The sequence below is a fragment of the Triturus cristatus genome, chromosome 7 (assembly GCF_964204655.1).
Source record: "Triturus cristatus chromosome 7, aTriCri1.1, whole genome shotgun sequence".
Taxonomy (NCBI): domain Eukaryota; kingdom Metazoa; phylum Chordata; class Amphibia; order Caudata; family Salamandridae; genus Triturus; species Triturus cristatus.
Window position 1 is genome coordinate 1,276,320,747 of NC_140590.1, and position 27,663 is coordinate 1,276,348,409.

Below are 27,663 nucleotides of genomic sequence, written 5' to 3' on the forward strand. Positions count from 1 at the left end.
CTGTGTCAGCTGCGTCTAGGGCGCATTAGTGAGGAGTTGTCCTTCTCTAATGAGGAGCTCCGCTGACTCTTTATACTCCTCTGGTAGGTGTTGGAGCAGTGACTCTAGGGTGTCATAATGTGACCTGTCATAACGTGCCAGGAGTGCTTGTGTATTTGCGATGCGCAGGATATTGGCTGCTTGCGCTGCCACACGTTTGCCAGATGTTGCAAGGACCTTTGACTCTTTGTCGGGGGGAGGAGCATCACCAGTTGTCTGTGAGTGGGCTCTTTTGCGAGCGTTGGCAACCACCGTAGAGTCTAATGGCAACTGACCCTAAATACATTAGGGGTCACCAGGTGCAGGTTTATATTTCTTTTCAATCCTTGGGTTTAACACTCGGGCTCTTGTGGTGTCCTTGAAAATGTCTTTGGCAGGCTTCAGAACCCCTTTAAGCATGGGCAAAGTCTTGACAGTTCTTTCCGAAGATGCGAAAGTGTCAAGCAGGAAGTCCTCCTCAATGGCGTCAGAGTGCAGTTCCACCCCATGATGAGCAGCTTCCCGTTCGATAAGGGCATTAAATGCGGCCGTGTCCTCTGTAGGAGAAGTTTTAATATTGTAGAGTTGCGCATCCTGAGCATGTGGCGTGACACTTGGGTCTGTGGGGTCATCCCATGCCTGATCAGGATCCTGTGTGTCATCGGGATCTGCGTCCCCGGGGTAGATGGTATCGTCCCCACCATATTCCTGCATTGTGTCCGATTCAGAAGGGGTAGGAGAAAAGGACTGCAGAGCTAGTGGGAGGGGATGGAAGTGTTCTTGCAACACTGGGTCCTGCTCCGCCGGTAGCTTGCGTTTGAGAGGAATTTTGTATGGCACCTCTTCCCTGACTGGCGTGATCTTGCGCTTGTGGAGCATGAGCCTGCCAGTGTCGGCGTCGATAAACTGTGGCCCTGAAGGGTCGTGTTCCGTTAGGCCAGAGGCGGTGGACTGTGTGTGGAGGACAAGAGTCCGAATTTGAAAAAGTTTCGGTGCCGATGTCGGTGGCAGCCCAAAGGTGATGTTGGTGGGCTCAGAGTGCACTGTACCGGGTGAGGTAGTGTGGGGACCCAAGGTAGAGTGGAGGGCTACCTGGTCCCGGATACGTTGGAGAGGCAGAGACCTGCTGCACAGCAAACTGAGATGGTGGTTTGGTGGGCATCTTGGTAGTAGGTGTGGAGGCCGACCCCGACTTTGTCGGAAGGGGGTCACTGGCTTGAAGGGATGCATCGATAGTCGACGTAGTCGAGGACTTCTTTGGCATCGGTGCTTTAGGCGTCGACGTTGCCGAGGCGGCCATTTTGACTGCGGAGGCGACGGGCTTCGGTGTCGGCACCTTGTGGTGCACGAGGGCGCGCCTCTTCTGAGCGTCGACCGCGTCTGCTGCGGTGAGCTCGGCGCCGAAGTCTTTCTGTACGCGTTCGGAGCCGACGACTTTTTTCGGCGTCGGTGCCGGGCCAGCGGACTGTGTCGACGCCCTTGATCCGACCACCACCAGTTTCGCTTTCGATTTAGAAGGGACTGGAGCGATGGATGTTTTTGGGTTTAACAACCCGGTCGTCCTGGGTAATATTGGCTCTTGCATAGTGTTCAGTGCCGGGCCGGAAGGCGGGGCCGAGGAACCATGGATTAGGTCTTGGGTAAGGCCCGAAGCCGATCCTTCGACCGGAGCCTGACGACTAATTTCGGCCTCCGTTTCGACGGATTGGCCTAACTCCTCGGGAGAGCTGTCTTCTTCAGCCCCATAGGCTTCGTCGATGCCCCCTACCTCGTTGACTGCTTCTTCACGTCGAAAGAGCTCTTAGTCATCGTCGTCCGATCGGGAACCATGCTCCGAAGCGGGGCTAGATAGTATTTCTTCCACGCTCTCGGCGTCCTCGGTGCTGAATATGTTGGTGGGTGCGGGCGCTGTCTGCTGCGCCTCGAGTCTCGCTGCCCGTCGGTTCCGTAGAGTTTTCTTGGATCGGAACCGCGCGCAGGCCATGCATTTTGATTCGTCGTGATCCGGCGAGAGACATTTGTTACAGACCGGGTGGACGTCGATGTGAGGGTATTTGGCGTGGCACAACGGACACCTCTTGAACGGAGTTCTCGATTCCATCGTCGATGGAGCGTCGAAGTTTTGACCAAGTCGAATCGAAAGTTTGAAAAGGGTGTGGAGCACTAGGACTAGTAGTCGACACCGAACGGTAACTGTACCGACGAAAACTATAGGCCTTTTGGCCTAAACTAAGTATTCCGAAGTTGAGCTAAGATAGTTGCATCCGAACCCAATGGCGGAAAAAAAACAATCTGGGGATGGAGAGGATGCCCATGCGCACTGTGGTCCAGGGGAGGAGTCACCCATCTCAGGATGCTTCGAAGACTCTTCCAGGACAAAAATGTGCAATCATCCGGACCCAACACTAGGCGGCGATCTATGCACAGATATGAATTCAGCAGCCCACATGCCTCGAACTTACTATTCCAACACCTTCCCTACTGTACGTAGGGTGGAGTTGGAATAGTAAATTATACTATTCCTAAGTCCAGTGCAAGTCGTAACGACTTGTGTTGTAAAAACAGCGATGTGATCGCGTTGTAACACCATACCTCAGAGTAGGTGTTACTATTTGTATGAGTGGGGGGTGTGTGTGCAACTGTTTGGGTGAGTAATTGGCTGTATGGGTGAGTGTCTAGGTGTGTGAGTAGTTGTATGGCTGACTCACTCAGTGTGCGAGTGCCTGTATGGGTGTATCAGTGTATATGTCAATGGCTGTGTGAGGGGGTGTAGGAGTGGCAGTATGGGTGAACAAGTGGGTGTGTAGATTGAAGAATCAGTGAGTGGGTGTGTAAGTACTGGTAAGGCTCTGGTAAATGGGTTTGTGAATGGTTGCGTGGCAGTGGGTATTGAATATGCTACTTACCAGTATGCATCTGTTCTTGGCATGTAGGGCTGCTGACCTTCATATCTGTGCATAGATCGCCGCCTAGTGTTGGGTCCGGATGTTTGCACGTTGTTGTCCTGGAAGAGTCTTCGAAGTATCCTGGGATAGGTGACTCCTCCCCTGGACTACAGTGCGCATGGGCATCCTCTCCATCCTCAGATTGTTTTTCGCCATTGTGGCAGTGATGGAGTCTGAGTGACCCGTCCTTTTTCGGTATTAAAAAGTACAGGGAGTACACCCCCGTACCTTGCTCGTGGACGGGTACGACCTCTATTGCGCCTTTTAGAAGCATACTTTGCACCTCCTGCTGTAAGAGCGTTAAGTGCTCGGAGGACATAGGACGGTTTTTTGGCGGTATTGTGGGTGGAGTGGAGGTTAGTTCTAGACAGTAACCGTATTTGACAATATCTTTGACCCACCTGTCCGTGGTGATGGAGGTCCACGTGGACAGGAACCTTTGTAGCCTTCCCCCGACAGGTGTTATGTGGTCGGGAGGAAGGGAGAGGGCGTCACTGCTTGTTCTTGGGGGAGGACCTGGTGTTGCCGTAGCCGCGTCCTCTGCCCTTTGTACTGGAGCCACGATATCCACCCCGGGTGTTTTTATCGTAGGTGGTTTGTGTATTGCCCTTGTTGTATGTTTGCTGTGACCCCTGTCCTCTACCTGCTCCTCTATTTCCGGGGCGACGAAAGGAGCCGCTCCGAAAGGACTGAGTCTGGAGAACCCCCATGGACTTTGCAGTGTCCGTGTCCTTTTTTATTTTCTCTAGGGTGGTGTCAACCTCCGGGCCGAATAAATAGTCGGGGTTGACAGGCTGGTTGAGTATGTTGTTTTGCACCTCAGGTTTGAATCCGGAGATTCGTAACCAGGCATGTCGTCGCAGCATGACGCTAGTGTTTATGGCCCTGGCAGCTGTGTCTGCGGCATCCAGCGCACACTTGATGGATGCGTTTGTGAGGAGCTGTCACTCCCTGATGAGGCTCTCTGCACCTTCTCTGTATTGGTCAGGGAGATGTTAGATTAGTTGCTCTAATGTGTCGTAGTGCGCTCTATCGTAGCGAGCGAGGAGTGCTTGAGTATTGGCAATGCGCCATATGTTGGCTGCCTGGGCGGCAACCCGTTTGCCAGAGGTCTCTAACACTTTGGACAATGGAATCCAGAGGTAATTGGCCTCTGATGTAAGTAGGGTCCCCAGGCGCTGATCTGTATTTTTTGTCGATCCTGGGGTTAATCACTCTTGCCCTGGTGGGTTCCTTGAAGATGTCCTTTGCTGGTTTGAGGACACCCTTCAACATGGGTAGAGTTTTTATATTCCTTTCTGAGGATGCAAAAGTATCCTTAAGAAAGTCGTCCTCGACGGTGTCCGAGTGAAGTTGCACCCCATGATTGGCCGCAGCACGTTCAATTAGAGCGTTGAACGCTGCAGTGTCCTCTGTGGGAGATGTTTTTGCTCCATAGAGTTGCGGGTCTTGTGCATCCATAGGTGCACCTGGGTCCACAGGGTCATCCCAAGTTTGATCAGGGTCCTGTTGGCCGTCAGGGTCCACGTCTCCGTGGTAGGGGACTTGGTCACCCATGTAGTCCACCAACGCATCTGTGTCGGAGTGTGTGGGAGAGAAGGATTGTGGATCCTGGTAGGGTGAGTGGAACGGTTCGTAAAGAACTGGTTCTGAAGCCACAGGCAGCTTTCTTTTAAGTGGAATCCTGAAGGAGTCCAAAGCCGGTTCCGAAGTGATTTTCCGTTTGTGGATAATCATCCTGCCGGCGTCGATTAGATGCGATGGAGACGTCTCCGCAGAGCGTTCGGGAGGCGTGATCGTGGTATGGGTCACCCGCGTCCTGATTTGGAACAGTTTCGGGGCCGTGGATGGTGGCAGGCCAAAAGTAATGTTGGCTGGTGTCGAAGAGGCTGCTGGAGCTTTAATTGGTTCGGAGCCCGACGTGTCCTGGAGGACCATTTTCCTTTTGGTGCTTTGCGCAGCAATGGGTCGCGTCTGGAGCGCCCTCGATTCTTTTGCACCGACCGATTCTGTTGAGGCGGTCGTGGATTTTTTCGGCGCCGGTGGGTCATCGAGTCGAGGGGCGGGAATGGCCGTCGACTTCTTCGATGAGTGTGGCTTTGGTGTCGCCGTGGAAGCGGTGTGAGACGCAGCAGGCTGTTTGACCTTTGGGGTCGGAGTCGATGGGGTCGGTGCCGGGAGCCGAGCAGGTTTGGTGGTACCGAAGGTCTTCTTCCTTATGTCGACTCCGACGTCGGCCGCTTCGAGTTCGGCACCGAAGTCTCGTTTGGTGCGCTCGGTGCCGATGTGTTTTGCTGGCGTCGAAGGTGTGGAGGGCCTCGATCCGACCAGCGCCACTTTCGGTTTCGGTTTCAATTGAACCAATACAGCTTTCGGTTTCGGCTTTGAAGAAGAGAAAACAGCCGTTTTGGGCATTAATGGCTGACGCTGAATGTCCGAGGCCGGGCCCGAGGGCGGGGCCGAAGAACTGCGGGATAGGTCTTGGGTAAGGCCCGAAGGCGATCCCTCGACCGGAGCCATAGACTGTTGCACTGGGCTTTCTTCAGTCTGAACGGGTAGGCCTTGCTCGTCACCGGAGCTACTCTCTTCGGCCCCTAAGGCCTCATTGTAGTCTCCTACCTCGGTGTCTTCATCTCTGCGAAAGAGTGTTTCGTCGACGTCTTCCGATCCGGAGTCATGTTCGGAAACGGGGCTGGAGGGTAGGTTCTCCACTTCGACATCTTCGGTCTCGGCGTTGAAGATGTCGGCCGGGGCCGCTTGCTGCGCCTCGAGTCTCGCCGCTCGTCGATTCCGTAGAGTCTTCTTTGATCGAAATCTGGCACAGGCCATGCATGTAGATTCGTCGTGATCCGGTGAAAGGCATTTGTTGCACACCGGATGGACGTCGACGTGGGGATATTTCGCATTGCATACCGGACACCTCTTGAATGGTGTCCTCGATTCCATCGTTGATGTCGAATCGACGGTCGGGTAAGATGCGAAAGTTTGTTCTGTAAGTTAGTAAACTAACAAAGATACTATCGATACCGATCGAGAACAGTACCGACGCGAACTAAAGGCCTTTTGGCCTAAAAAAGATTCTCCTAACTTGAGTCAAGATAGCACATCCGAACCCAATGGCGGAAAAAAACAATCTGAGGATGGGGAGGATGCCCATGCGCACTGTAGTCCAGGGGAGGAGTCACCTATCCCAGGATACTTCGAAGACTCTTCCAGGACAACAACGTGCAAACATCCGGACCCAACACTAGGCGGCGATCTATGCACAGATATGAATTCAGCAGCCCACATGCCTCGAACATAAAAGATTCCATAAGGGTGTGAGGCGGTCAAAGATGCTGTGGAGGTCAGTGAGGTCATTGGATAGGTCGTCAGTGATGACAACCAACCAAGTCATTAGTGATGTGGTATGTGAGGTCATGAGAAGTACATTGCAGGGACGCCAGTAAGTTAACTCCGGTAACTAGAACGGCCGAATTGCTATGGTTTTGTAGGAGTAAAATCTGACCAACTATAACGTCCCTGTAAGCTTTGTATTTTTAAGTGAATGTTTAAGGTTTAACTATCAGTCATGTTTGCAGACTGATGGAGAATTGGGGCTGGGCCTTTGACCAGCTGTCAGGAATTCCGCTGCTTGGACTTCCAGGAGGTACTAGGAGGGCTTCTATGCCCCTAAGGTCTGCAGAGGGACTGAATCCCCCCCCCCCCCCCCCCCAACTAGTAATGTACTGGGAGACATTCCAGGGCCCAGCCATGTCTTTTCTTAAGGGGGGGGGGGGTGCGAGAAGAGATAGCACACGAGAGAGCGTGTGCGAGAGCGCTATATTTATCCAGTGCCTGTTGCCACTGGGTAGTAATGGAGTTTCTTGAGGAAGTCCGACGGTGGCTTGAAGAAAAAAAGAAAATTGCCTATATACAATTTATACAAAATGAGTTTAGTGATTCAATATTACCATGAAAAAAAGCTATCTATAAGAGCACCAGAATAGGATGGAAAATGCTTCACTAAACCTGCTTATGAAGAATTTCAACTCTAAAGTGGCCTCATATTACCACCAGCAGAGGCTTGCTATGGTTTCCTGTAAAGATCTACAGAGTAGTAGATTAACTAGCATCCATTACCTGTATTTCAAGCTGGCTCTCCTCTACTTTCTTCCTAAGATCCAGGCGCTCGTGTTTTGGGGTGCTAGGAAGTGGGATGCCTTTCAGCCCTTTCTTCATGAGCATCTTCTCCAGGTTCAGCAGCCTCTCCACCACAGCAGAGTCCAGACCTTCAGTCTTCAAATAAGTGCTGGAAGGAAGAGTGTCAAGATTAGCTTCAATAATGAAAACTATGAAGTAACTATAGCGCAGAGTTAATTACTGGCAACCATGGGGAGGGGAAGACCATGCTCACCTCACCATGCGAGTCCTTGGTACACCAGTAAGGGGATTAGAGAAGACTGCTGGTGTAAGAGTCCCAAAGATCTCACATCTCTTGAATACTGTCAGTGGAAGAACTGGGACATCACTGAATGATCCCAATACTTTAATTTTAAGTGCGTCAGAAATGAAGAAAAAAAAAAACTCTTCCATGGAAAAACTGAGGAAGAATAGAACAGCTTTTTTGTGAAAAGATTGTGAGGAGCATGAACGTGTTTTATATATGGTGGTCCTGCTGATGTGGGGTGCTAGTGTGACTCTTGGGGACGAGGCGAACATTGCAGTGGTAGGTAATGGAGGCAGATTGTGGTTCTGTGTTCACAACATGAGCGACGAGAACTTACCATACTACTACACATCCCAGGTGCCTGTCCCCCAGCTCCCCCACACATCCCCTGATCTTTACTGACATGCTGGACAGCGGCCTTTAAGTTTGGTGGATAGAGGACGCCACATCAAAAAAAGTGGCAAAGCCAATAAATCGGGTCTTGGTAATCTAGTTTGATAGTTTAGTTGGAACTCTATACCCATCTCTCCCATCCTACCTAGAAAAACAAGCTACTATCTAAACCTAGCAGGCTCATGCTTGTAATAAAAAAACACACACACACACACACACACACCTGACATGCAATTTTAACGTAACAGTAATGGTGTTTCCTAGCAGACAGGAATATTTAGAAGAACAAGCATTTGCAATGCAATAGGTCTCGCATTTGTGAAATTAAGCTCTTGGCATTGTAAATGGCAATGCCTTTTATTTATCTGTTTTCGAAATAAACACAGATAAAAGGTTTGTCATTTAAAATGCCAGTAGCTCAATACCACTGCAGGAGAGACACGTAGAGCTCCGCCATAGCGCCTCGATCTTACCCTATTATTCTCGTACTGGAACGAGCACCTCAGTCCACACTTGCAACGTTCCTACCATTCCAGTATTGAAACTGGATCACTGTACTATCGGAGGACTGAAGATCCACTGTGCCATGCCAGTGCCCCTCAATGCTTAGCCTTGCTATTGTACTTCTGAGGCTAATTCACAGCTCTACCAGTGTGACTCAATCCTGATCTGCGCCACCCCTGCCACAAAGACCCACACGCAGCTCTCCCAGTGCATCTCAATTGTGGATTGCAGCCCCCCCATTTTGATTCCAGCTGAAACCACACACTGCTCTTCTAATGCAACTCCTTCCAAACGTACACCCCTGCCGTTCAATCACATACCCCTCCCCCAGTGTACCTACAGCTCTGATCCCTCAAGCTGCTCTTCCAATGCACCTCACTCCTAACTTACATCACCCCCTCCATTCACCCAGATCACATACAGCTCCCCCAGTCTGGGAGAAAGTGGCTCTGTATATACTGTTCCCAAATTGGTATAGTGTGTACAGAGTCCACAGTCCCAAGAGGTTTGGCAGAGGTTAAAGTTAGATAGAACCTTACTCTCTAAAGTGGTAGCTTGGTCGAGCAGTAAGGCAGTATCAGAGGACAGTGTAAAGCATTTGTTGTTCAGTCAGCAAATGGTCTCCCACACAAGAACTGAACTCTAGGCCAATGATTTTTGTATAAATATATAGTTTATTTTAGAACCAACAATAGGTATCAAAAATATACTTTCTCAGAATGAGTTGCTTTAGTTAAATACTTCTGCAATATGCAATTGACTTTTGTAGGCAATAGTTGCAGGTTGTTGCACTAGGCAACACAATTTCAAACACAATAGTACATTGAGCTCAATGGGAATTTTAAGTTATATGCAATTGATTACTTTCAGGATTAGTTTTCTAACTCCAGGACTGGATCCTAGATTCAGTCCTGGGACAGGTCTTGTTAAGCGAGTAAATTAGTTTGTTACTGTTGTGATTTTTAAGTAATATTTTTCTATTTTAAAAGTTGACAAACTTTTTCTGTTCTAATTACCAATGTTATCCTATGGAAGGAATTTCACTTAAAAGTTAGTGGGGTTATGGTTACTTTTTCTAGGTCAGTGTTGGGTCATGTAAGCAGTTGAGAAACTGGGTTTAAGTTATACAGGCGATTTTTAAGGAATATTTATAAGTTTGTAAAATCGACACTTAGAAGAAATTTCATAGAAAAACGTCAATGATTCCCTATGGAAGAAAATTTAAGTTACGGGTAAAGTATGTTCTCGTTACTTTTGTAATCCAGTACTGGGCTCCTAGGCTCCGGGCTGGAACATCTAACACGCAAGCATTTACGTTTTCACAGTTGGTACGATTTTTAAAGTTTTTGTAGTATGCAAAAAAAAAGAAAAAAAAACGACAGAAGAAATTTCACAGAAACAGTCAATTATTTCCTATGGGAGAAAATTGAGTTAGAGGTAAGTACAGTTGTGAGTACTTTTCAGGGTCAGTGCTGGGCACCAAGATCCAGCATTGGTATCTCTCCTAATAGCAGGTGAGTATTTCCGTTTGGTACTCGGTTGATTTTAGGTGAATATTTTAAAGTTTAGAAACTCCACACTTAGAAGAAATTTCAGAGAAAACCAGTCAGTGTTACCCAATGGAAGAAAAGTGAGTTATCGGCTTTTGGGTAAGTACTCGACTGGCATAGTTAAGGTTTTGGGCACAGACTCCGGGGTCTCCCAGGGTCAGGTAAGTACAGTTGTTACACCCTCAGTGGCACAGGGGCAGCCGGGTGCAGAGAGAGTTAGGCCCAATGTTATCCTATGTGAGGCAGGGGGGCCTTGGTTGGTGGCTGCTGACCAGCAGGCCACGTGGCTGTGGGAGCTGGGCTCCTGGTCACTTGCTCAGGGCAAATGGGGAAGTAGATGGGTGTAGAGATTACACTGCCACGGCCACTCAGGTGGCTGGGTGCAGGGTGCTTTTGAGCCTTCAGGCGCTCAATGGATTTCAATGGGAAAGCTAAAGGACGAACAAAGGCTGCAAGCTCGGGCCGAAGATTCTTCAGGTGCCACCACCACTTCGAGAGGCAAGTTGGGTAGTTGGAGGATAGGTAGGTACCCAGGAGTCTGGCACAGGGGGCCGCCGGGCACAGGGGTACCTTTTGATGTCGGGAAATCTTACCCTCTGTTGATCGCGGTTGGGGGTCCCTGGTTCTGAGGCTGCAGGCGTCAGGAGCATTTAGGTGGGTCCTTGGGAGCCAGATTCAGGGTCAGTCGCCGGCGGGGGGGGGGTGGGGGGGGGGGGGGGGCGGGATTACGTCTTCAGGGTCTTTGTTCACTCTGACACAGGCCAGGCGGGTGCAGAGTGTGCAGGTTTCTCGGTTCCGGGTTGATGCCAGGGGTTAGAAGCTTGTCTTGAGCAGAGCCACTGCTCATGGGGGTCTTGGTAGAGTCTCAAGGTGGTCCCGTCCTCCGGGGTTTGTGAGGTTGCTGGCCACAGGAGGTGCCGGGATTTTGCAGGAGCAGGTTCGAGGGTCGACAGGCCGGTAGGGCTGGTGACAAAGCAGTTGGTGTCTTCCTCTTAGCAGCTGAACGGCAGGTCTTCTTTCTTCTTGTTCTTTGCTTGTTCAGAATCTGGAGAAGGAAGGTTCAGGGTGCCTCTAAATACTAGATTTAGGGCCGTTACAGGTAGGTAAAGGGCAGGGACCAATGGGTCCCTGCCATGTGGTGGGTACACCCCCTATCCTGCCACTCTCCTGTGGGAAGGGGGCAGTAGCCTAGACCTGATTGGGCAGGGCCTCCCATCTTCAAGATGGCGAGCGCCCGAAGATGTGCTTCACCTCTCCTCCCCCACCTGAGTGGTGGGGTTGTCACAACCCCTGTCCTTATTTGGGGTTTCCGGCCAGTATTCCCGCCAGAGTGGGGGTCAGAACCGGTGGGGGCCAGTTTGCTGGGTACAGCAAGTGGCCTGGAGAAGCACAGAGGCGGCATTGCCTTTGAAGCTTCCCCCTGCCCATCCTGGAGGAAGAGACCTAGCACCTCGCCCAGGATGTGCATTGTTGCAGGCCCAGGAGAGCGGGGGCCCTCCACCCAGGGGTCCAGCAACATGTCTGGGCAGCCTCCCAGACCAGACGTGGATTGTAGGTTAGGTTTCAGGGGGTATTCTCCAAGATATTATATCACAAATAAAGATTTCCCTTTTGTGTCAAACACCTATATAGGAGTTGTACAAATTATACTTAAAACCAAATAAGGGTAATAGTTATAAACCAAGGAAGCAAAATCTCTTATTCAATCACCACAAAGTCCAATTGAGTTATTAGATTTATCAAATTGATTATGCCTATCTCAAAAAAGTTTTATATTATCACTATTGTATTCAGGGGACATTAGACACAATACATCCTCATTTCCAATTTCGTACATAACAGACTTATTCATAATATCAATAATTTCTTAATACAGTTGAATAAAAAATCATGAATAGTAAAATTGATTCAATAAATCACAGGTTCAAAATATAATTATTAAACATAATTTGTTAAAATCAAATTAACTGTCCTCTTGTCGACGCGTTTCGGTGTACTCTGTATTTAATAACACCTTCAGGACCACAACATAAAAACATGGACAGCTCACTATAACAAGTTTAAAATCTGGAAAATAGAGATACATGTAATTCGGCATGAATCGTGTGCGGAGAGAAAACTCTTTGGTTCAGTATAGTTTGCACAACTAGAGAATAAACAAGGAGTTAAATTAAAACCTCCCAGAGTCAAAAACATGGTATGCAAATTAAACCATTAGCTAAAGATTAATGGAAGAAGACATGGGTAAATAGGTGTCTAAATACAGTGATGTAATATCTGACGTCATCAGCAGAGAATTGCGGTCGCGTGAGTTATAGTTGCCTGCACTAACTATAACGGGATAATTTCATTGGTTTTTTTACGAGGGAAAAGTCCAGCTAACTATAACGTGTGAAACCTATGGTTTTTCAAGTGAATTTGTACAGTTTTTTAAATGCTAAGTTATGTATTTATTACTATTTATTTTCAGGTTTTTCACCGTGCGCCCACGATGCGTTGTGCGTACCGTGCGCGCACGGTGCGCACCATTTGCAGTTTTGGAAACCTTTTCTTCATTAATTAAAAAGGTGACCTCCGGCAATTTCAGTCATCGGGGCTGGTGTGTGGACACACTGGGGGACCGGAACTAACTGGGTCCCTTCGAGTAAGATTAATAATTAAAATATTGACACTCCAGTTTGAATGATTATGTGTTCTTGGCATATATATGCTTATTATTGTGGTCCTTTGATTCACATTGTAGGAGCAATCTTCAGAATAAACACCGAAAATCTGAAATCTTCGATGACTGATAAAAATTGCCGGAGGTCACCTTTTTAATTAATGAAGAAAAGGTTTCCAAAACTGCAAAGGGCGGATAAAGAACCATTGTAGTCAATTTTAAGTCCATGGTGAGTTGTTGCGAATTAAGACTAAGAATCTTTGAACAGGAGGGCTTTTCTCTCTTGTGAGTACATTAAATATAATACATATATCCTCTTTAAACTGACAGGGTTAACAAAGACAATATCCTCTGTCTATGAAAATATTGAACTTAACAATAACAAAGACTAGCGATATATTACGCTTAAATTGCGGGTGAGTGTACAAACCTAAATTAATCATTGGAATAATATGTTCAAGTAATCTGCCCTCAACTTTGGTCTATCAATTCTGTTTTGTATAATTTGTTGTATTAGGACAAAAGAAAGCAACATCTTTCGGCTGCAAAAAGTCTAAGGAAGGAATGAAATAAAAAGTATATATATCTGCATGGTCAACAAGGAATATACACAAATAATAAATAGGATGACGTATTGACCAGGTGTTTGTTGTAGTAATTGAATACAATATATATGAAGCTATAATCAATATTATTGAAACGGATTGGCTGCTCGTAAGACTCTAGATTCTACAAAAAAAAAAAAAAAAAAAAAAATAAGAGTCCTCTAAAGATTGTGCGATGGTTTAAATTGATATCTATGAATTGCAGTATCTTACTATTTTCAACACTGGTTTCAGTTTATTCGTACCTTACCCTGGTCCCATTTAGTTCGGTTTGGTGGTATGGTTTGATTTGCATACCATCTTTTTGACTCTGGGAGGTTTTAATTTAACTCCTTGTTTATTCTCTAGTTGTGCAAACTATACTGAAATAAAGAAAGTTCTCTCAGCACACGATTCATGCCTAATTAGATGTATCTCTATTTTCCACATTTTAAACTGGTTATAGTCAGCTGTCCATGTTTTTATGTTGTGGTCCTGAAGAAGGTGTTATTAAATACAGAGTACACCGAAACGCGTCGACAAGAGGACACAGTTAATTTGATTTTAACATATGTTTAATAATTATTATTAGGTTTTGAACCTGTGAAGATTTATTGAATCAATTTTACTCTTCATGATTTTTTATTGTTCAACTGTATAAAGAAATTATTGATATTATGAATAAAAGTCTGTTATGTACGAAATTGGATATGAGGATGTATTATTTCTAATGTCCCCTGAATACAATAGTGATAATATAAAACTTTTTTGAGATGGGCATTGTGAGAAAGTGGGTTTCTGTTGCAGTAACCCCCTCTTTTTTTTTTTGCCTAATAGCTGATGCACTTTTCCTTGTTGTGCCCTGGGCTCCTGCCAATCAGGTGCCCAGGGCCTATGTTCCTTCCTTAAAACACACAAACTCCCAATTGGCAAACCCTGGCCACATGTCAGCCCCTGGTAAATGGTACCCTAGGTACCCAGGGCCTTGTGACCAGGGAAGGCCTCTAAGGGCTGCAGCACTCCTTGTGCCACCCTTAGAGGCCCTGTACCCTTACACACACACACTGCCTTTGCAGGCTGAGTGTCTGGGTGCAGGACAAAACAAAGAGTCGACATGGCACACATCTCTGTGTGCCATGCCCATTACCTATACTGCCAAGGCATATGTCAGCCACCCCTCTGGCTGGGTGCCTTATGCCTATGGTGTGGGCACAGGAGCAGGAGCCCTGTGCCCCTACAGTACCCAGGTCCATTCCTGGGCACTGTAAGTACAGTGCTGCCTTTTACAAGTACATGGTGCTGAGAGCTCGTCAAACACGAACTCCACAGCACCATAATGGCAACACTGAAGACTGGGAAGTTTGGTATCAAACTTCTCAGCACATTAAACCCACACTGATGCCAGTGTGGGATTTAATGTACTAAGCACCCCAGAGGGCATCTTAGAGATGCCCCCTTACAGCTAACCTACAATCCACGTCTGCTCTGAGGCTGCCCAGGCTGCCACACAGCAGACACGTTGCTGGACCCCTGGGTGGGAGAGCCCCTGCTCTCCCGGGCCTGCAACAATGCACATCCTGGGTGAGGTGAGAAATCTCCTCCCCCAGGATGAGCAAAGGGAAGCTTCAAAGGCATGCCGCCAGTTGGAGTTTCCCCAGGCCACTGCAACCCCCCACTCTGGCAGGAAGCTTGGCCGGAAACCCCATACAAGGACAGGGGATGTGCCAGCCTGCCCACCCCACCCCTCAGGTGGGGGAGGCGAGGTGAAGCACATCTCCGGGCTCTCGCCATCTTGAAGATGGGAGGCCCTACCCTATCAGGATTAGGCTACTGCCCCCCTCCCACAGGAGAGAGGCAGGATAGGGGGTGTACCCACCCCAGGACAAGGACCCATTGGTCCCTGGCCTTCACCTACCTGTAACGCCCCTAAATCTAGTATTTAGGGGCCCCCTGAACCTTCCTTCCGGAGATTCCAGATAGAAACCTACAAGAAGAGCAAGAAGAAAAAAGACCTGCCCTGCAGCTGCTAAACAGAGGAAGACACCAACTGCTTTGGCCCCAGCCCTACCGGCCTGTCGACCCTCGAACCTGCTCCTGCTCCAGCGCGGCATCTCTTGTGGCCAGCAACCTCAAAAACCCCGGAGGACCTGGCTACCTTTGACCTCTGATTCCCTGGGACTCCCATGAGTAGAGGCTCTACTCGAGAAACCTATTCCTAACTCCTGGCAGCAGCCCGGAACCGCGGACCCAACACACTCTGCACCAGCCAAGCCTGGCCAGTGCCGGAGTGGACAAAGACCCTGAGGACGACCCCACGGCGACTGTGACCCCGAGTCCGGCACCCAAGGACCCCCCCTCGACATCCTGGACGAAGCCTGCAGCCTCAGAACCGAGTGCCACCCCAGCCGCGATCAACCAGAGGGTAAGATTCCCGACGTCAAAAGGCACCCCTGCACCCGGCGCCCTGCGGCCCCCTGTGCCCAATCCCGGGGTACCCACCTAACCTACAACTACCCAACTTACCCCTCGAAGTGGTGGTGGCACCGGAAACATCCTCGTCCCCGAGCCTGCAGCCTTTTTCCAAACCGGAACATTCCCATTGACTTTCATTGAGCGCCCGAAGGCTCAAAAGCACCCTGCACCCAGCCGCCCGAGTGGCCCTGGCAGTGCACTCTCTACACTAACTTACTTCCCCACTTGCCCTGAGTAAGTGACCAGGAGCCCAGCTCCCACAGACGCGTGGCTTGCCAGACAGCAGCCACCAACCAAGGCCCCCCTATCCCTCATAGGACAACATTGGGCCTAACTCACTCTGCACCCGGCCGTCCTGAAACCGCTGAGGGTGAACCAACTGTACCTACCTGACACTGGGGGACCCCTGAGTCTATGCCCGGAATTTCAACTCTGCCAGTCGAGTACTTACCCTTAAACCGCTAACTTCATTTTCCTCATAGGGTAACATTGACTGGCTTTTTCTTCAAAAATCTTCTAAGTGTGAACTTTTCAAAACTGTAAAAATTCACCAAAAATCAGCCAAGTGACAAAAACGAATTTACTCACCTGTTCCTGGGTGAGCTCCCAGTGCTGGATCTTGGTGCCCAGCCCTGACCCTGAAAAGTACTCGCAACTATACTTACCTCTAACTCATTTTTCTCCCATAGGAAACCATTGTCTGCTTTTCTGTGAAATTTCTTCTAAGTGCCTATTTTTGCAAATTTGAAATATTCTTTTAAAATCGTACCATTTCTGCAAACGAAATTACTTACCTGTTTTTGATAAGGACCCCAGTCCTGGGTCTAGGCACCCAGTCCTGGATTACTAAAGTAACGATAAAGTACTCTACCTGCAATTTGAATTTCTTGCCATAGAGATCCATTGAATGTTTTCTGTGAAATATTTTCTAAGTGCTAACTTTTGAAATAGCTAAATATTTAAAAATCATTACAGTTATTAAGTCGACTTTCATCACTTGATTCTGAATACTGACCCCAGGCTGGTTCTAGGATCCAGACCTGGAATTCCAAAAGTAATCTGAAAAGTAATTTATTACAAATAACCTGAATTTACCATTGAGCTCAATGCATTGTTATGTTTAGGAAATAGGATTGTTTATTGCAACCAACTGTGACTGTTTACACAAATTTATTGCTTGAAACAAAAGTATTTATATTCAACCTCTCATTCTGAGAAAGTATATTTTTACCCCCTTTGTGGTTCTAAAAATAAAACAAGCATATATTTTATATATACAAATCATTGGCCTAGAGTTCAGTTATTGAGTGTGTGAAACCATTTGCTGACTGAGTGTGTACAATAAATGCTTTACACTGTCCTCTGGTACTGCCTTACTGCTCGACCAAGCTACCACTTTTGAGAGTAAGGTCATACCTAACTTTGACCTCTATCAGCCTCTGGGGGACTGTGGACTCTGTACACCCTGTACCTATTAGGGAACAGTATATACAGAGCCACTTTCTCACAGGCATAATCAATTTGAATCCAATTAATTACTCAATTGGACTTTGTGATGCTCGAATAAGAGATTTTGCTTCCTTGGTTTATAACTATTTCCCTTTTTTGGTTCCAAGTATAATTTGTACAACTCCTATATAGGTGTTTGATTGACACAAAAGGGAAATCTTTGTGATATAATATATACCCGGTCCCTTTTGGTGAAATCTGGGTGACTCTTTTTTACGTATTCTCCAAGATGCCCTCTGTAGTGCTTTGTACATTAAACCCGCACTGATGCCAGGGTGGGATTTAATGTGCTGAGAAGTTTGATACCAAACTTCAGTCTTCAGTGTTGCCATTATGGCGCTGTGGAGTTAGTGTTTGACGGGCTCTCAGCACCTTATACTGTTAAATGGCAGCACTGCACAGTGCCCAGGAATGGACCTGTGTACTGTAGGGGCACAGGGCTCATGCGCCCACACCACTGGCATAGGGCACCCAGCTAGAGGGGTGGCTGATGTATGCCAGGGCAGTGTAGGTTGTGGGCAAGGCACACAGGGATGTGTGCCATGTCGACTTTGTCTTGTACCCAGACACTCAGCCTGCGAGGGCAGTGTGGTTGCGTTAGGGTACAGGGCCTCCAAGGGTGGCACAAGAAGTGCTGCAGCCCTTGGAGGCCTTCCCTGGTCACAAGGCCCTGGGTACCTAGGGGATGTCATGTGGCCAGGGTTTGCCAGTTTGGGTTTTAGATGTCAGCACAGTTTTTAGGGAAGGATCATAGGACCAGGGCACACTTCGTCATAGTACATTCAGCAAAATGTGGGGGCATACCATGCAAGAAAACTGGCACTTTCTCACAGTGTCATTAAGAGGTCAAAAGCTACTTTAGGAAGGTCTGTTAATCAGTGCATGGTCTGCGCTTTGTTCGGCCAGGGCATTTCCTTAACATTTTCGTCATTTAAAAAAATATATATATATGGACACAGTAATTGAATGTCCATAGTACATCTTTTGTCACTAATATTACTGTGATGTGTTAAAACTAAAGGTTTTTATTAGGTCTCGCCTGGCGAAAGCAGGGCATGCCCCCCTCCCCTGATCAACAGAGGGTAAGATTTCCCCGACACCAAAAGGCACCCCTGCGCCCCACTCCTAGGTACCTACCCATCCTCCAACTACCCAACTTGCCTCTCGAAGTGGGGGTCACACCTGAAGAATCTTTGAGCTTGCAGCCTTTGTTCTTGAGCTTCTCCACTGCAATCCATTGAGCGCCCGACGGCTCAAAAGCACCCTGCACCCAGCCGTCCGAGTGGCCCTGGCAGTGCAACTTCTACTCTAACCTACTTCCCCCCCCCCCTTTGCCCTGAGCAAGTTACCAGGAGCCCAGCTCCCACAGCTGCGTGGCCTGCTAGCCAGCAGCCACCAACCACAGGCACCCTGCCTCCCATAGGATAACATTGGGCCTAACTCACTCTGCACCCGGCTGCCCCTGTGCCACTGAGGGTGTAACAACTGTACTTAACTGACCCTGGGAGACCCAAGTCTATTCCCAGCACCTTAACTTTGCTAGTCGAGTACTTACCCAAAAGCCGATAACTCACTTTTCTTCCATAGGGTAACACTGGCTGGTTTCACTTGAAATTTCTTTTAAGTGTGGAGTTTCTAAACTTTAAAATATTCACCTAAAATCAGAGTAACGAAAACATAAATACTCACCTGCTATTAGGAGAGATCCCAGTGCTGGATCTTGGTGCCCAGCACTAACCCTGAAAAGTAATTACAAGCATACTTACCACTAACTCAATTTTCTCCCATAGGTAACCATAGACTTTCTGTGAAATTTCTTCCAAGTGTCGATTTTTGCAAACTACAAATATTCTTTAAAAAAATCGTACCAACTGTGAAAACGGAATAACTTACCTGTTTTAGATAGATGTACCAGTACTGAGCCTAGGAGCCCAGCGCTGGATTACAAAAGTACCAAGAACATACTTTACCTGCAACTTGAATTTCCTTCCATAGGATAACATTGCCTAGTTTTTGCAAGTTTCTAAGTGTCGATTTTGCAAACTTACAAATATTCGTTAACAATCTCCTGTATAACCTAAACGCATTCTCTCAACTGTTTACAGGTGGTACACTAGTGCTGGATCCAGGATCCAACACTGAGCTAGAAAAAGTAACAATAACCCCACTTACCTGCTAAGTGAATTTCCTCCCTTAGGATAACATTGGTGATTTCATTAGGAAAAGTTTCTAAGTGTCAACTTTTAAAATACCAAAATATTGCTTAAAAATCACAACAGTAACTACATCTTATTTACTCACCTGTTTCGAGGAACTGTCCTAGGACTGAATCTAGGATCCAGTCTTGGAGTTAGAAAAGTAATCCTAAAAGTAATCAATTGCATTTAACTTGAAATTCCCATTGAGCTCAATGTATTATTGGGTTTGAAATGGTGTTGCCTATTGCAGCAAGCTAACTATTGCATTCAAAAGTCAATTGCCTATTGCAAAGTATTTAACTAAAGTATCTCATTCTGAGAAAGTATATTTTGATACCCATTGTTGGTTCTAAAATAACCATATATTTTTATATACAAACCATTGGCCTAGAGTTCTTGAGTGTGTGAGACCATTTGCTGACTGAGTGTGTACAACAAATGCTTTACACTGTCCTCCGATACTGCCTTACTACTCGAACAAGCTACCACTTGCGAGTAAGGTTATATCTAACTTTAGCCTCTGGACTCTGTACACACAGTACCTATTTGGAACAGTATATACAGAGCCACTTTCCTACACACAGGCTCTATTACAGGGAGCAATCCTTTTGCAGACAGGTGTATTTTTAAATTCAATATAGGCGATTGTAACCTCCGATACACAAAACTTCAATAGAGTCACAAAAGAATAAATACACCTCTAGGCGACCTGGGTAAAATTGATGCTGGACAAAATATCGTTTGTCGTGTGCATTTGTTCAAAACAATACTTTCAGGGATGTGTAGTGCATTACTTAAACTAATTTAAATTGGAGTAACCCCTGAAAACAACGATTAACAAGTCTGGGACTACAGCAAGTGGTCCCTGGTGACCGTGCACATTAGGTACCTATAACATACAGATCAAAATATTACTGGAGCTTGGTCAAAAACCTTCCAAAGACACTAGGCTGCTCACAAAACACGAGCAATTTCATGAACAGCAAGAATAAGAGTTAGTACAGTTAATACCGCAGCTCGAATTCTGGAAGCCTAGCCAATAGGTAACCGTTTAAAAACCAACAATATTTGTAAATGAACCTAAACTTTTGGGATGAAAAACATTGCAGCCACAATAATCAAAACATTTGTACGCCTTAATCTTAAAATCGTGGGAAACCATTTGCTTTTCCCCTCACAGAAATTGACAAATTTTAGTACACACATTTTGTAACTGTTGCTCCCAGATGACCGATTTTAAAGGCAAGAAGCTGACCTGAGTGACGATTCAGCAGGCTTGGGGGACTCTTCACTGCTTTCCTTCAGTTTCTTCTGCTGCACGCCTGCAGAGCCAGCCTCCTGCTCCTCCCGGTGTCTCTTCATGGGTGCTAGAGCTAGCAAGCAAAAGGTCGAAAAGATATTTGTAATAAAGTCTAGGAACAGAGATCAGGGCAGGAGTTTGCCTGATGCATGGACACAGACTGCACTTACCCCACCCGTTACAAGGAACATCAAGTCTCCTCCCTGCCCACCCGCACACCCCCCTCTCCCCTATTGCACAAAGGGTCACAACCTTGAACGTAACCATGTGTCATCTACAGAGACTGTGCACTTGGAGTTCTCACCTGACGACTGAGTAGTTTCCTGGGTGAAAGGTTTATTAATGATCTGCTTGGACTTGGCAGCAAAGTTCAGGGCTGTGAGTGTATCAAAGTAATATTTCTGTCCAGGAGCAATGTTCGTGATCATGACACTGTGGGCAGAGCCTCCAAGAGAGTCCTGAAGAAATTGAAAGAAGGTCGTGCTCAAGTATCAAATAGGTTATTAGTGACAATTGAAAGAAGGAAAGGATAGGCTCAGTGCTCACCTGCAGAAGCCTGGTTAGCTTGCTGTCCCTGTATGGAATTCTGGGTAAGCCCTGATTTAGGGCATCAACAACTTTACTGAGAACAAAAAGGGATGAGTTGATCGCACCGCTCTCCTTGAGACGGATACCCTGGTTTCCAGTGCGCCGGTTATCCTCAGAACCAGCAAGGTCAATCAAGTACAGCTTCCCAGTTAGCTGCCGGAAGGGTGAGAAACACTCACTCTTCTGAACCTGTGGGGAGAAGATCCAGGAACATGACCAACAAACACGTACAAGAAGCACAATATTCACTGGTCAATTGAGGATTGGATTTATTTATTTATTTTTAGCATTTCTTAAAGCGCGAACAAATGCCCGCAGGCGTCTCGGCCTGTATTGTTTGAATTGTTCCTCTGAAAACAAGTCAAATAGTTAAGTACCACATTAAACAAAACAGTGATAAGCCTCCTTAACGGATAGCTCCTTTCCAATAAAAGACACGGAAAACAACCTACAAGTTAAGGTAGCTACTCTTGGTGCAAGATTACCTAGGAGTAAAAAAGGAGCAGTGTCGACTACTAGGAAGTGAAATACCCACGAATGTTAAATGGACTACACTATAATGCAGACAGCCACTGGATTGCCAAGACAGGTTAATGAAGCTTGTGTGACAAGTGAGGGACATTACGCAGCTACCCTCACCTTGATGAGCAACACCGCGTGGCTGCGGCTTGAGCGGGGGTTCAGCTTTGTACAAGCCACGGTGCGGTTCTGGCTGGCTGGGATGAAGAAGCTCTCAAAGTCTGAGAAACTTGTTATAATCTTCTGTGTCAGGTTCGGAATGAAGATGTTTTTGTCCTTGTCCTCACGGATGGGGAGATCCGAATGTTTAGGCTCCAATAAATCCAAAACCTGTAGAAACAAGATGGGTCAATACGACTTGAGGATGGAATTTAGTACTAAAAAGAAGTCACCATTATGATTTTCATTTCTTATGAAAAACCTTTCTTGATCCTGCAAGCCAACAGCCAGGCAGCAGATCATTTATTCTGATTAAAGATGGCTTAAGTATAGTACATCTACAGACCAACTTGCATTTAAATCGGTCACTAATTCTCATCCATTGGCCCTACTCTTAAATAATCAGACACTCTGCAGAGAGCAGTTTTTGATTAGTGATATTTATTCATGGTACCTCATAAGCCATCCATGTTATCACAACAACGCGGGGGGGGGAGCAGCCCGAGAGCCCCAATGCAAGAGAGAATAGGATGCGGGTTGAACGCGCGCAAGCCAATGCAGGGGGGGGGGGGGGGGGGGAGGAGAGGAAAGGAGCGTGCGCAAGCCAATGCAGGGGGGCTGGGGAAGGGGGAGAGAAGCACAAGCCAATGCAGGGGCGGGGGAGGGGGGGGGGGGGGGGGGGAAGAGTAGAGCACAAGCCAATGCAGGGGCGGGGAGAAGAGCACAGGCCAATGCAGGGGCAGGGGGAGTAGAGCACAAGCCAATGCAGGGGCAGGGGGAGTAGAGCACAAGCCAATGCAGGGGGGCGGGGGGGGGGGAAAGAGCACAAGCCAATGCAGGGGGGCGGGGGGGGGAAAGAGCACAAGCCAATGCCGGGGAGGGGGGGAAAGAGCACAAGCCAATGCCGGGGTGGGGAAGGGGGGGGGGTCCAGCACGAGCCAATGCAGGGGCGGGGGAGGGAGGAGAGCACAAGCCAATGCAGGGGGCGGGGGGAAGAAGAGCACAAGCCAATGCAGGGGCGGGGAAGGGGGGACGAGAAGAGCACAAGCCAATGGGGGGGGGGGGGGGGGGGGGGGAGTAGAGCACAAGCCAATGAAGGGGCGGGGGAGGGGGGAGAAGAGCACAAGCCAATACAGGGGAGGGGGACGAGAAGAGCACAAGCAAATGCGGGGGGGGAGGGGGGAGAAGAGCACAAGCCAATGCAGGGGAGGGGGACGAGAAGAGCACAAGCCAATGCAGGGGAGGGGGACGAGAAGAGCACAAGCCAATGCAGGGGGGGGCGGGGGGAGAAGAGCACAAGCCAATGCAGGGGGAGAAGAGCACAAGCCAATGCAGGGGCGGGGGGGGGGGGGGGAAAGAAGAGCACAAGCCAATGCAGGGGGAGGGGGGGGGGGAGAAGAGCACAAGCCAATGCAGGGGGAAGGGGGGGGGGGGGAGAAGAGCACAAGCCAATGCAGGGGGCGGGGAGAAGAGCACAAGCCAATGCAGGGGGGGGGGGAGAAGAGCACAAGCCAATGCGGGGGGGGGGGGAGAAGAGCACAAGCCAATGCGGGGGGGGGGGGGGGAGAAGAGCACAAGCCAATGCAGGGGGGGGGAGAAGAGAGCACAAGCCAATGCGGGGGGGAGAGAGCACAAGCCAATGCAGGGGGCGGGAAGAGAAGCACAAGCCAATGCATGGGCGGGCGGGGGGGGGGGGGGGGGGGGGGGGGGGTTGACGGGGGGGGAGTAGAGCACAAGCCAATGCAGGGGCGGGGAGAAGAGCACAAGCCAATGCAGGGGCGGGAAGGAAGAGTAGAGCACAGGCCAATGCAGGGGTGGGGGGAGTAGAGCACAAGCCAATGCAGGGGCGGGGAGAAGAGCACAAGCCAATGCAGGGGCAGGTGGGGGGGCGGGGGAAGAGAAGTGCAAAAGCCAATGCAGGGGCGGGGGGGGGGGGGGAGAAGAGCACAAGCCAATGCAGGGGGGGGGGGGGGGGAGAAGAGAGCACAAGCCAATGCGGGGGGGAGAGAGCACAAGCCAATGCGGGGGGGGAGAGAGCACAAGCCAATGCATGGGGGGCGAGGAGGGAGCACAGGCCAATGCAGGGGCGGGGGGGGGGGGGGAGAAGAGCACAAGCCAATGCAGGGGCAGGGGGGGGGGGGGAAGAGCACAAGCCAATGCAGGGGTGGGGGAGGGGGGGGGAGAGTAGAGCACAAGCCAATGCAGGGCAGGGGGAGGGGGGAGAAGAGCACAAGCCAATGCAGGGGAGGGGGATGAGAAGAGCACAAGCCAATGCAGGGCAGGGGGATGAGAAGAGCACAAGCCAATGCGGGGGGGGGGGGGGGGCGGGGGGAGAAGAGCACAAGCCAATGCAGGGGGAGAAGAGCACAAGCCAATGCAGGGGGGGGGGGGGAGAAGAGCACAAGCCAATGCAGGGGGAGAAGAGCACAAGCCAATGCAGGGGGGGGGGGGGGGGGAGTAGAGCACAAGCCAATGCAGGGGGAGGGGGGGGGGGGGGGGAGCACAAGCCAATGGGGCGGGGGGGGGGGGGGGGGGGGGAGTAGAGCACAAGCCAATGCAGGGGCGGGGGAGAAGAGCACAAGCCAATACAGGGACGGGGGAGGGGGAGAAGAGCACAAGCCAATACAGGGGCAGGGGGGAGAAGAGCACAAGCCAATGCAGGGGGCGGGGGGGGGGGGGGGGGAAGAGCACAAGCCAATGCGGGGGGAGAGAAGAGCACAAGCCAATGCAGGGGGCGGGGGGGGGGGGGGGGGGGGGGGGGGGAAGAGCACAAGCCAATGCGGGGGTAGAGAGCACAAGCCAATGCGGGGGGAGAGAAGAGCACAAGCCAATGCGGGGGGAGAGAAGAGCACAAGCCAATGCGGGGGGAGAGAAGAGCACAAGCCAATGCGGGGGGAGAGAAGAGCACAAGCCAATGCGGGGGGGAGAGAAGAGCACAAGCCAATGCGGGGGGGAGAGAAGAGCACAAGCCAATGCGGGGGGGAGAGAAGAGCACAAGCCAATGCGGGGGGGAGAGAAGAGCACAAGCCAATGCGGGGGGGAGAGAAGAGCACAAGCCAATGCGGGGGGGAGAGAAGAGCACAAGCCAATGCGGGGGGGAGAGAAGAGCACAAGCCAATGCGGGGGGGAGAGAAGAGCACAAGCCAATGCGGGGGGGAGAGAAGAGCACAAGCCAATGCGGGGGGAGAGAAGAGCACAAGCCAATGCGGGGGGAGAGAAGAGCACAAGCCAATGCGGGGGGAGAGAAGAGCACAAGCCAATGCGGGGGGAGAGAAGAGCACAAGCCAATGCGGGGGGGAGAAGAGCACAAGCCAATGCGGGGGGGGAGAAGAGCACAAGCCAATGCGGGGGGGGGGAGAAGAGCACAAGCCAATGCGGGGGGGGGGAGAAGAGCACAAGCCAATGCGGGGGGGGAGAAGAGCACAAGCCAATGCGGGGGGGGAGAAGAGCACAAGCCAATGCGGGGGGGGAGAAGAGCACAAGCCAATGCGGGGGGGGAGAAGAGCACAAGCCAATGCGGGGGGGGGGAGCCAATGCGGGGGGGAGGAGCCCAAGCCAATGCGGGGGGGGGGAAGAGGGAAGATCACAAGCCAATGCAGGGGGGGGGGGGGGGGGAGGAGAGGAAAGGAGCGTGCGCAAGCCAATGCAGGGGGGCTGGGGAAGGGGGAGAGAAGACCACAAGCCAATGCAGGGGAGCGGGGGGGAGCATAAGCCAATGCCGGGGCGGGCGGGGGGAGAAGAGCACAAGCCAATGCCGGGGAAGGGGGGGGGGGGGGGGGGGGTCGAGCACGAGCCAATGCAGGGGCGGGGGAGGGAGGAGAGCACAAGCCAATACAGGGGGCAGGTGACGAGAAGAGCACAAGCCAATGCAGGGGGCGGGGGGGAGGGGGGGGGGGGAAGAAGAGCACAAGCCAATGCAGGGGGCGGGGAAGGGGGGGGGGACGAGAAGAGCACAAGCCAATGCGGGGGGGGGTGGGGAGAGAAGAGCACAAGCCAATGCAGGGGGGGAGAAGAGCACAAGCCAATGCGGGGGGGAGAAGAGCACAAGCCAATGCGGGGGGGAGAAGAGCACAAGCCAATGCGGGGGGGAGAAGAGCACAAGCCAATGCGGGGGGGAGAAGAGCACAAGCCAATGCGGGGGGGGGGGGGGAGCCAATGCGGGGGGGAGGAGCCCAAGCCAATGCAGGGGGGGGGGGGGGGAAGAGGGAAGATCACAAGCCAATGCAGGGGGCGGGGGGGAGAAGAGCACAAGCCAATGCAGGGGGCGGGGAAAAGAGCACTAGCCAATGCAGGGGGCGGGGAGAAGAGCACAAGCCAATGCAGGGGGCGGGGAGAAGAGCACAAGCCAATGCAGGGGGCGGGGAGAAGAGCACAAGCCAATGCAGGGGGCGGGGAGAAGAGCACAAGCCAATGCAGGGGGCGGGGAGAAGAGCACAAGCCAATGCAGGGGGCGGGGGGGGGAAAGAGAAGCACAAGCCAATGCAGGGGCGGGGGAGGGGGGGGGGGGGGGGAGAGTAGAGCACAAGCCAATGCAGGGGCGGGGAGAAGAGCACAGGCCAATGCAGGGGCGGGGGGAGTAGAGCACAAGCCAATGCAGGGGGGCGGGGGGGGGGGGGGGAAGAGCACAAGCCAATGCAGGGGGGCGGGGGGGGGGGGGGGAAGAGCACAAGCCAATGCCGGGGCGGGGGGGAAAGAGCACAAGCCAATGCTGGGGCGGGGAAGGGGGGGGGGGTCCAGCACGAGCCAATGCAGGGGCGGGGGAGGGAGGAGAGCACAAGCCAATGCAGGGGGCGGGGGGGGAAGAAGAGCACAAGCCAATGCAGGGGCGGGGAAGGGGGGGGACGAGAAGAGCACAAGCCAATGCGAGGGGGGGAGCACAAGCCAATGGGGGGGGGGGGGGAGGGGGAGTAGAGCACAAGCCAATGAAGGGGCGGGGGAGGGGGGAGAAGAGCACAAGCCAATACAGGGGAGGGGGACGAGAAGAGCACAAGCAAATGCGGGGGGGAGGGGGGAGAAGAGCACAAGCCAATGCAGGGGAGGGGGACGAGAAGAGCACAAGCCAATGCAGGGGAGGGGGACGAGAAGAGCACAAGCCAATGCGGGGGGGGGCGGGGGGGAGAGAAGAGCACAAGCCAATGCAGGGGGCGGGGAGAAGAGCACAAGCCAATGCAGGGGGCGGGGGGGAGAAGAGCACAAGCCAATGCAGGGGGAGAAGAGCACAAGCCAATGCAGGGGCGGGGGGGGGGGGGGGGAGAAGAGCACAAGCCAATGCAGGGGGAGGGGGGGAGAAGAGCACAAGCCAATGCAGGGGGAAGGGGGGGGGGAGAAGAGCACAAGCCAATGCAGGGGGCGGGGAGAAGAGCACAAGCCAATGCAGGGGGGGGGGGAGAAGAGAGCACAAGCCAATGCAGGGGGCGGGAAGAGAAGCACAAGCCAATGCAGGGGCGGGGGGGGGGGGGGGGGGGGGGAGTAGAGCACAAGCCAATGCAGGGGCGGGGAGAAGAGCACAAGCCAATGCAGGGGCGGGAAGGAAGAGTAGAGCACAGGCCAATGCAGGGGTGGGGGGAGTAGAGCACAAGCCAATGCAGGGGCGGGGAGAAGAGCACAAGCCAATGCAGGGGCAGGTGGGGGGGGCGGGGAGAAGAGCACAAGCCAATGCAGGGGCGGGGGGGGGGGGGGGGGGAGAAGAGCACAAGCCAATGCAGGGGGGGGGGAGAAGAGAGCACAAGCCAATGCGGGGGGGAGAGAGCACAAGCCAATGCGGGGGGAGAGAGCACAAGCCAATGCATGGGGGGCGAGGAGGGAGCACAGGCCAATGCAGGGGCGGGGGGGG

The 27,663-nt window shown here is 50.8% G+C and overlaps 1 protein-coding gene across 2 annotated transcripts in view; it reads right to left on the reverse strand.

Moving 5' to 3' along the window:
* KIF22 (kinesin family member 22) overlaps positions 1–27,663 on the reverse strand; it is a 572,302-nt gene that overhangs the window by 132,688 nt on the left and 411,951 nt on the right. For both annotated transcript variants that reach the window (XM_085618807.1, XM_085618808.1), the window contains 5 exons: positions 21,792–22,001; positions 21,111–21,341; positions 20,869–21,022; positions 20,520–20,637; positions 7,086–7,254 (listed from right to left, as the gene is read on the reverse strand). In XM_085618807.1, the coding sequence (XP_085474933.1) occupies positions 7,086–7,254; positions 20,520–20,637; positions 20,869–21,022; positions 21,111–21,341; positions 21,792–22,001 (882 nt within the window). The remainder of the gene's footprint in view (positions 1–7,085; positions 7,255–20,519; positions 20,638–20,868; positions 21,023–21,110; positions 21,342–21,791; positions 22,002–27,663) is intronic.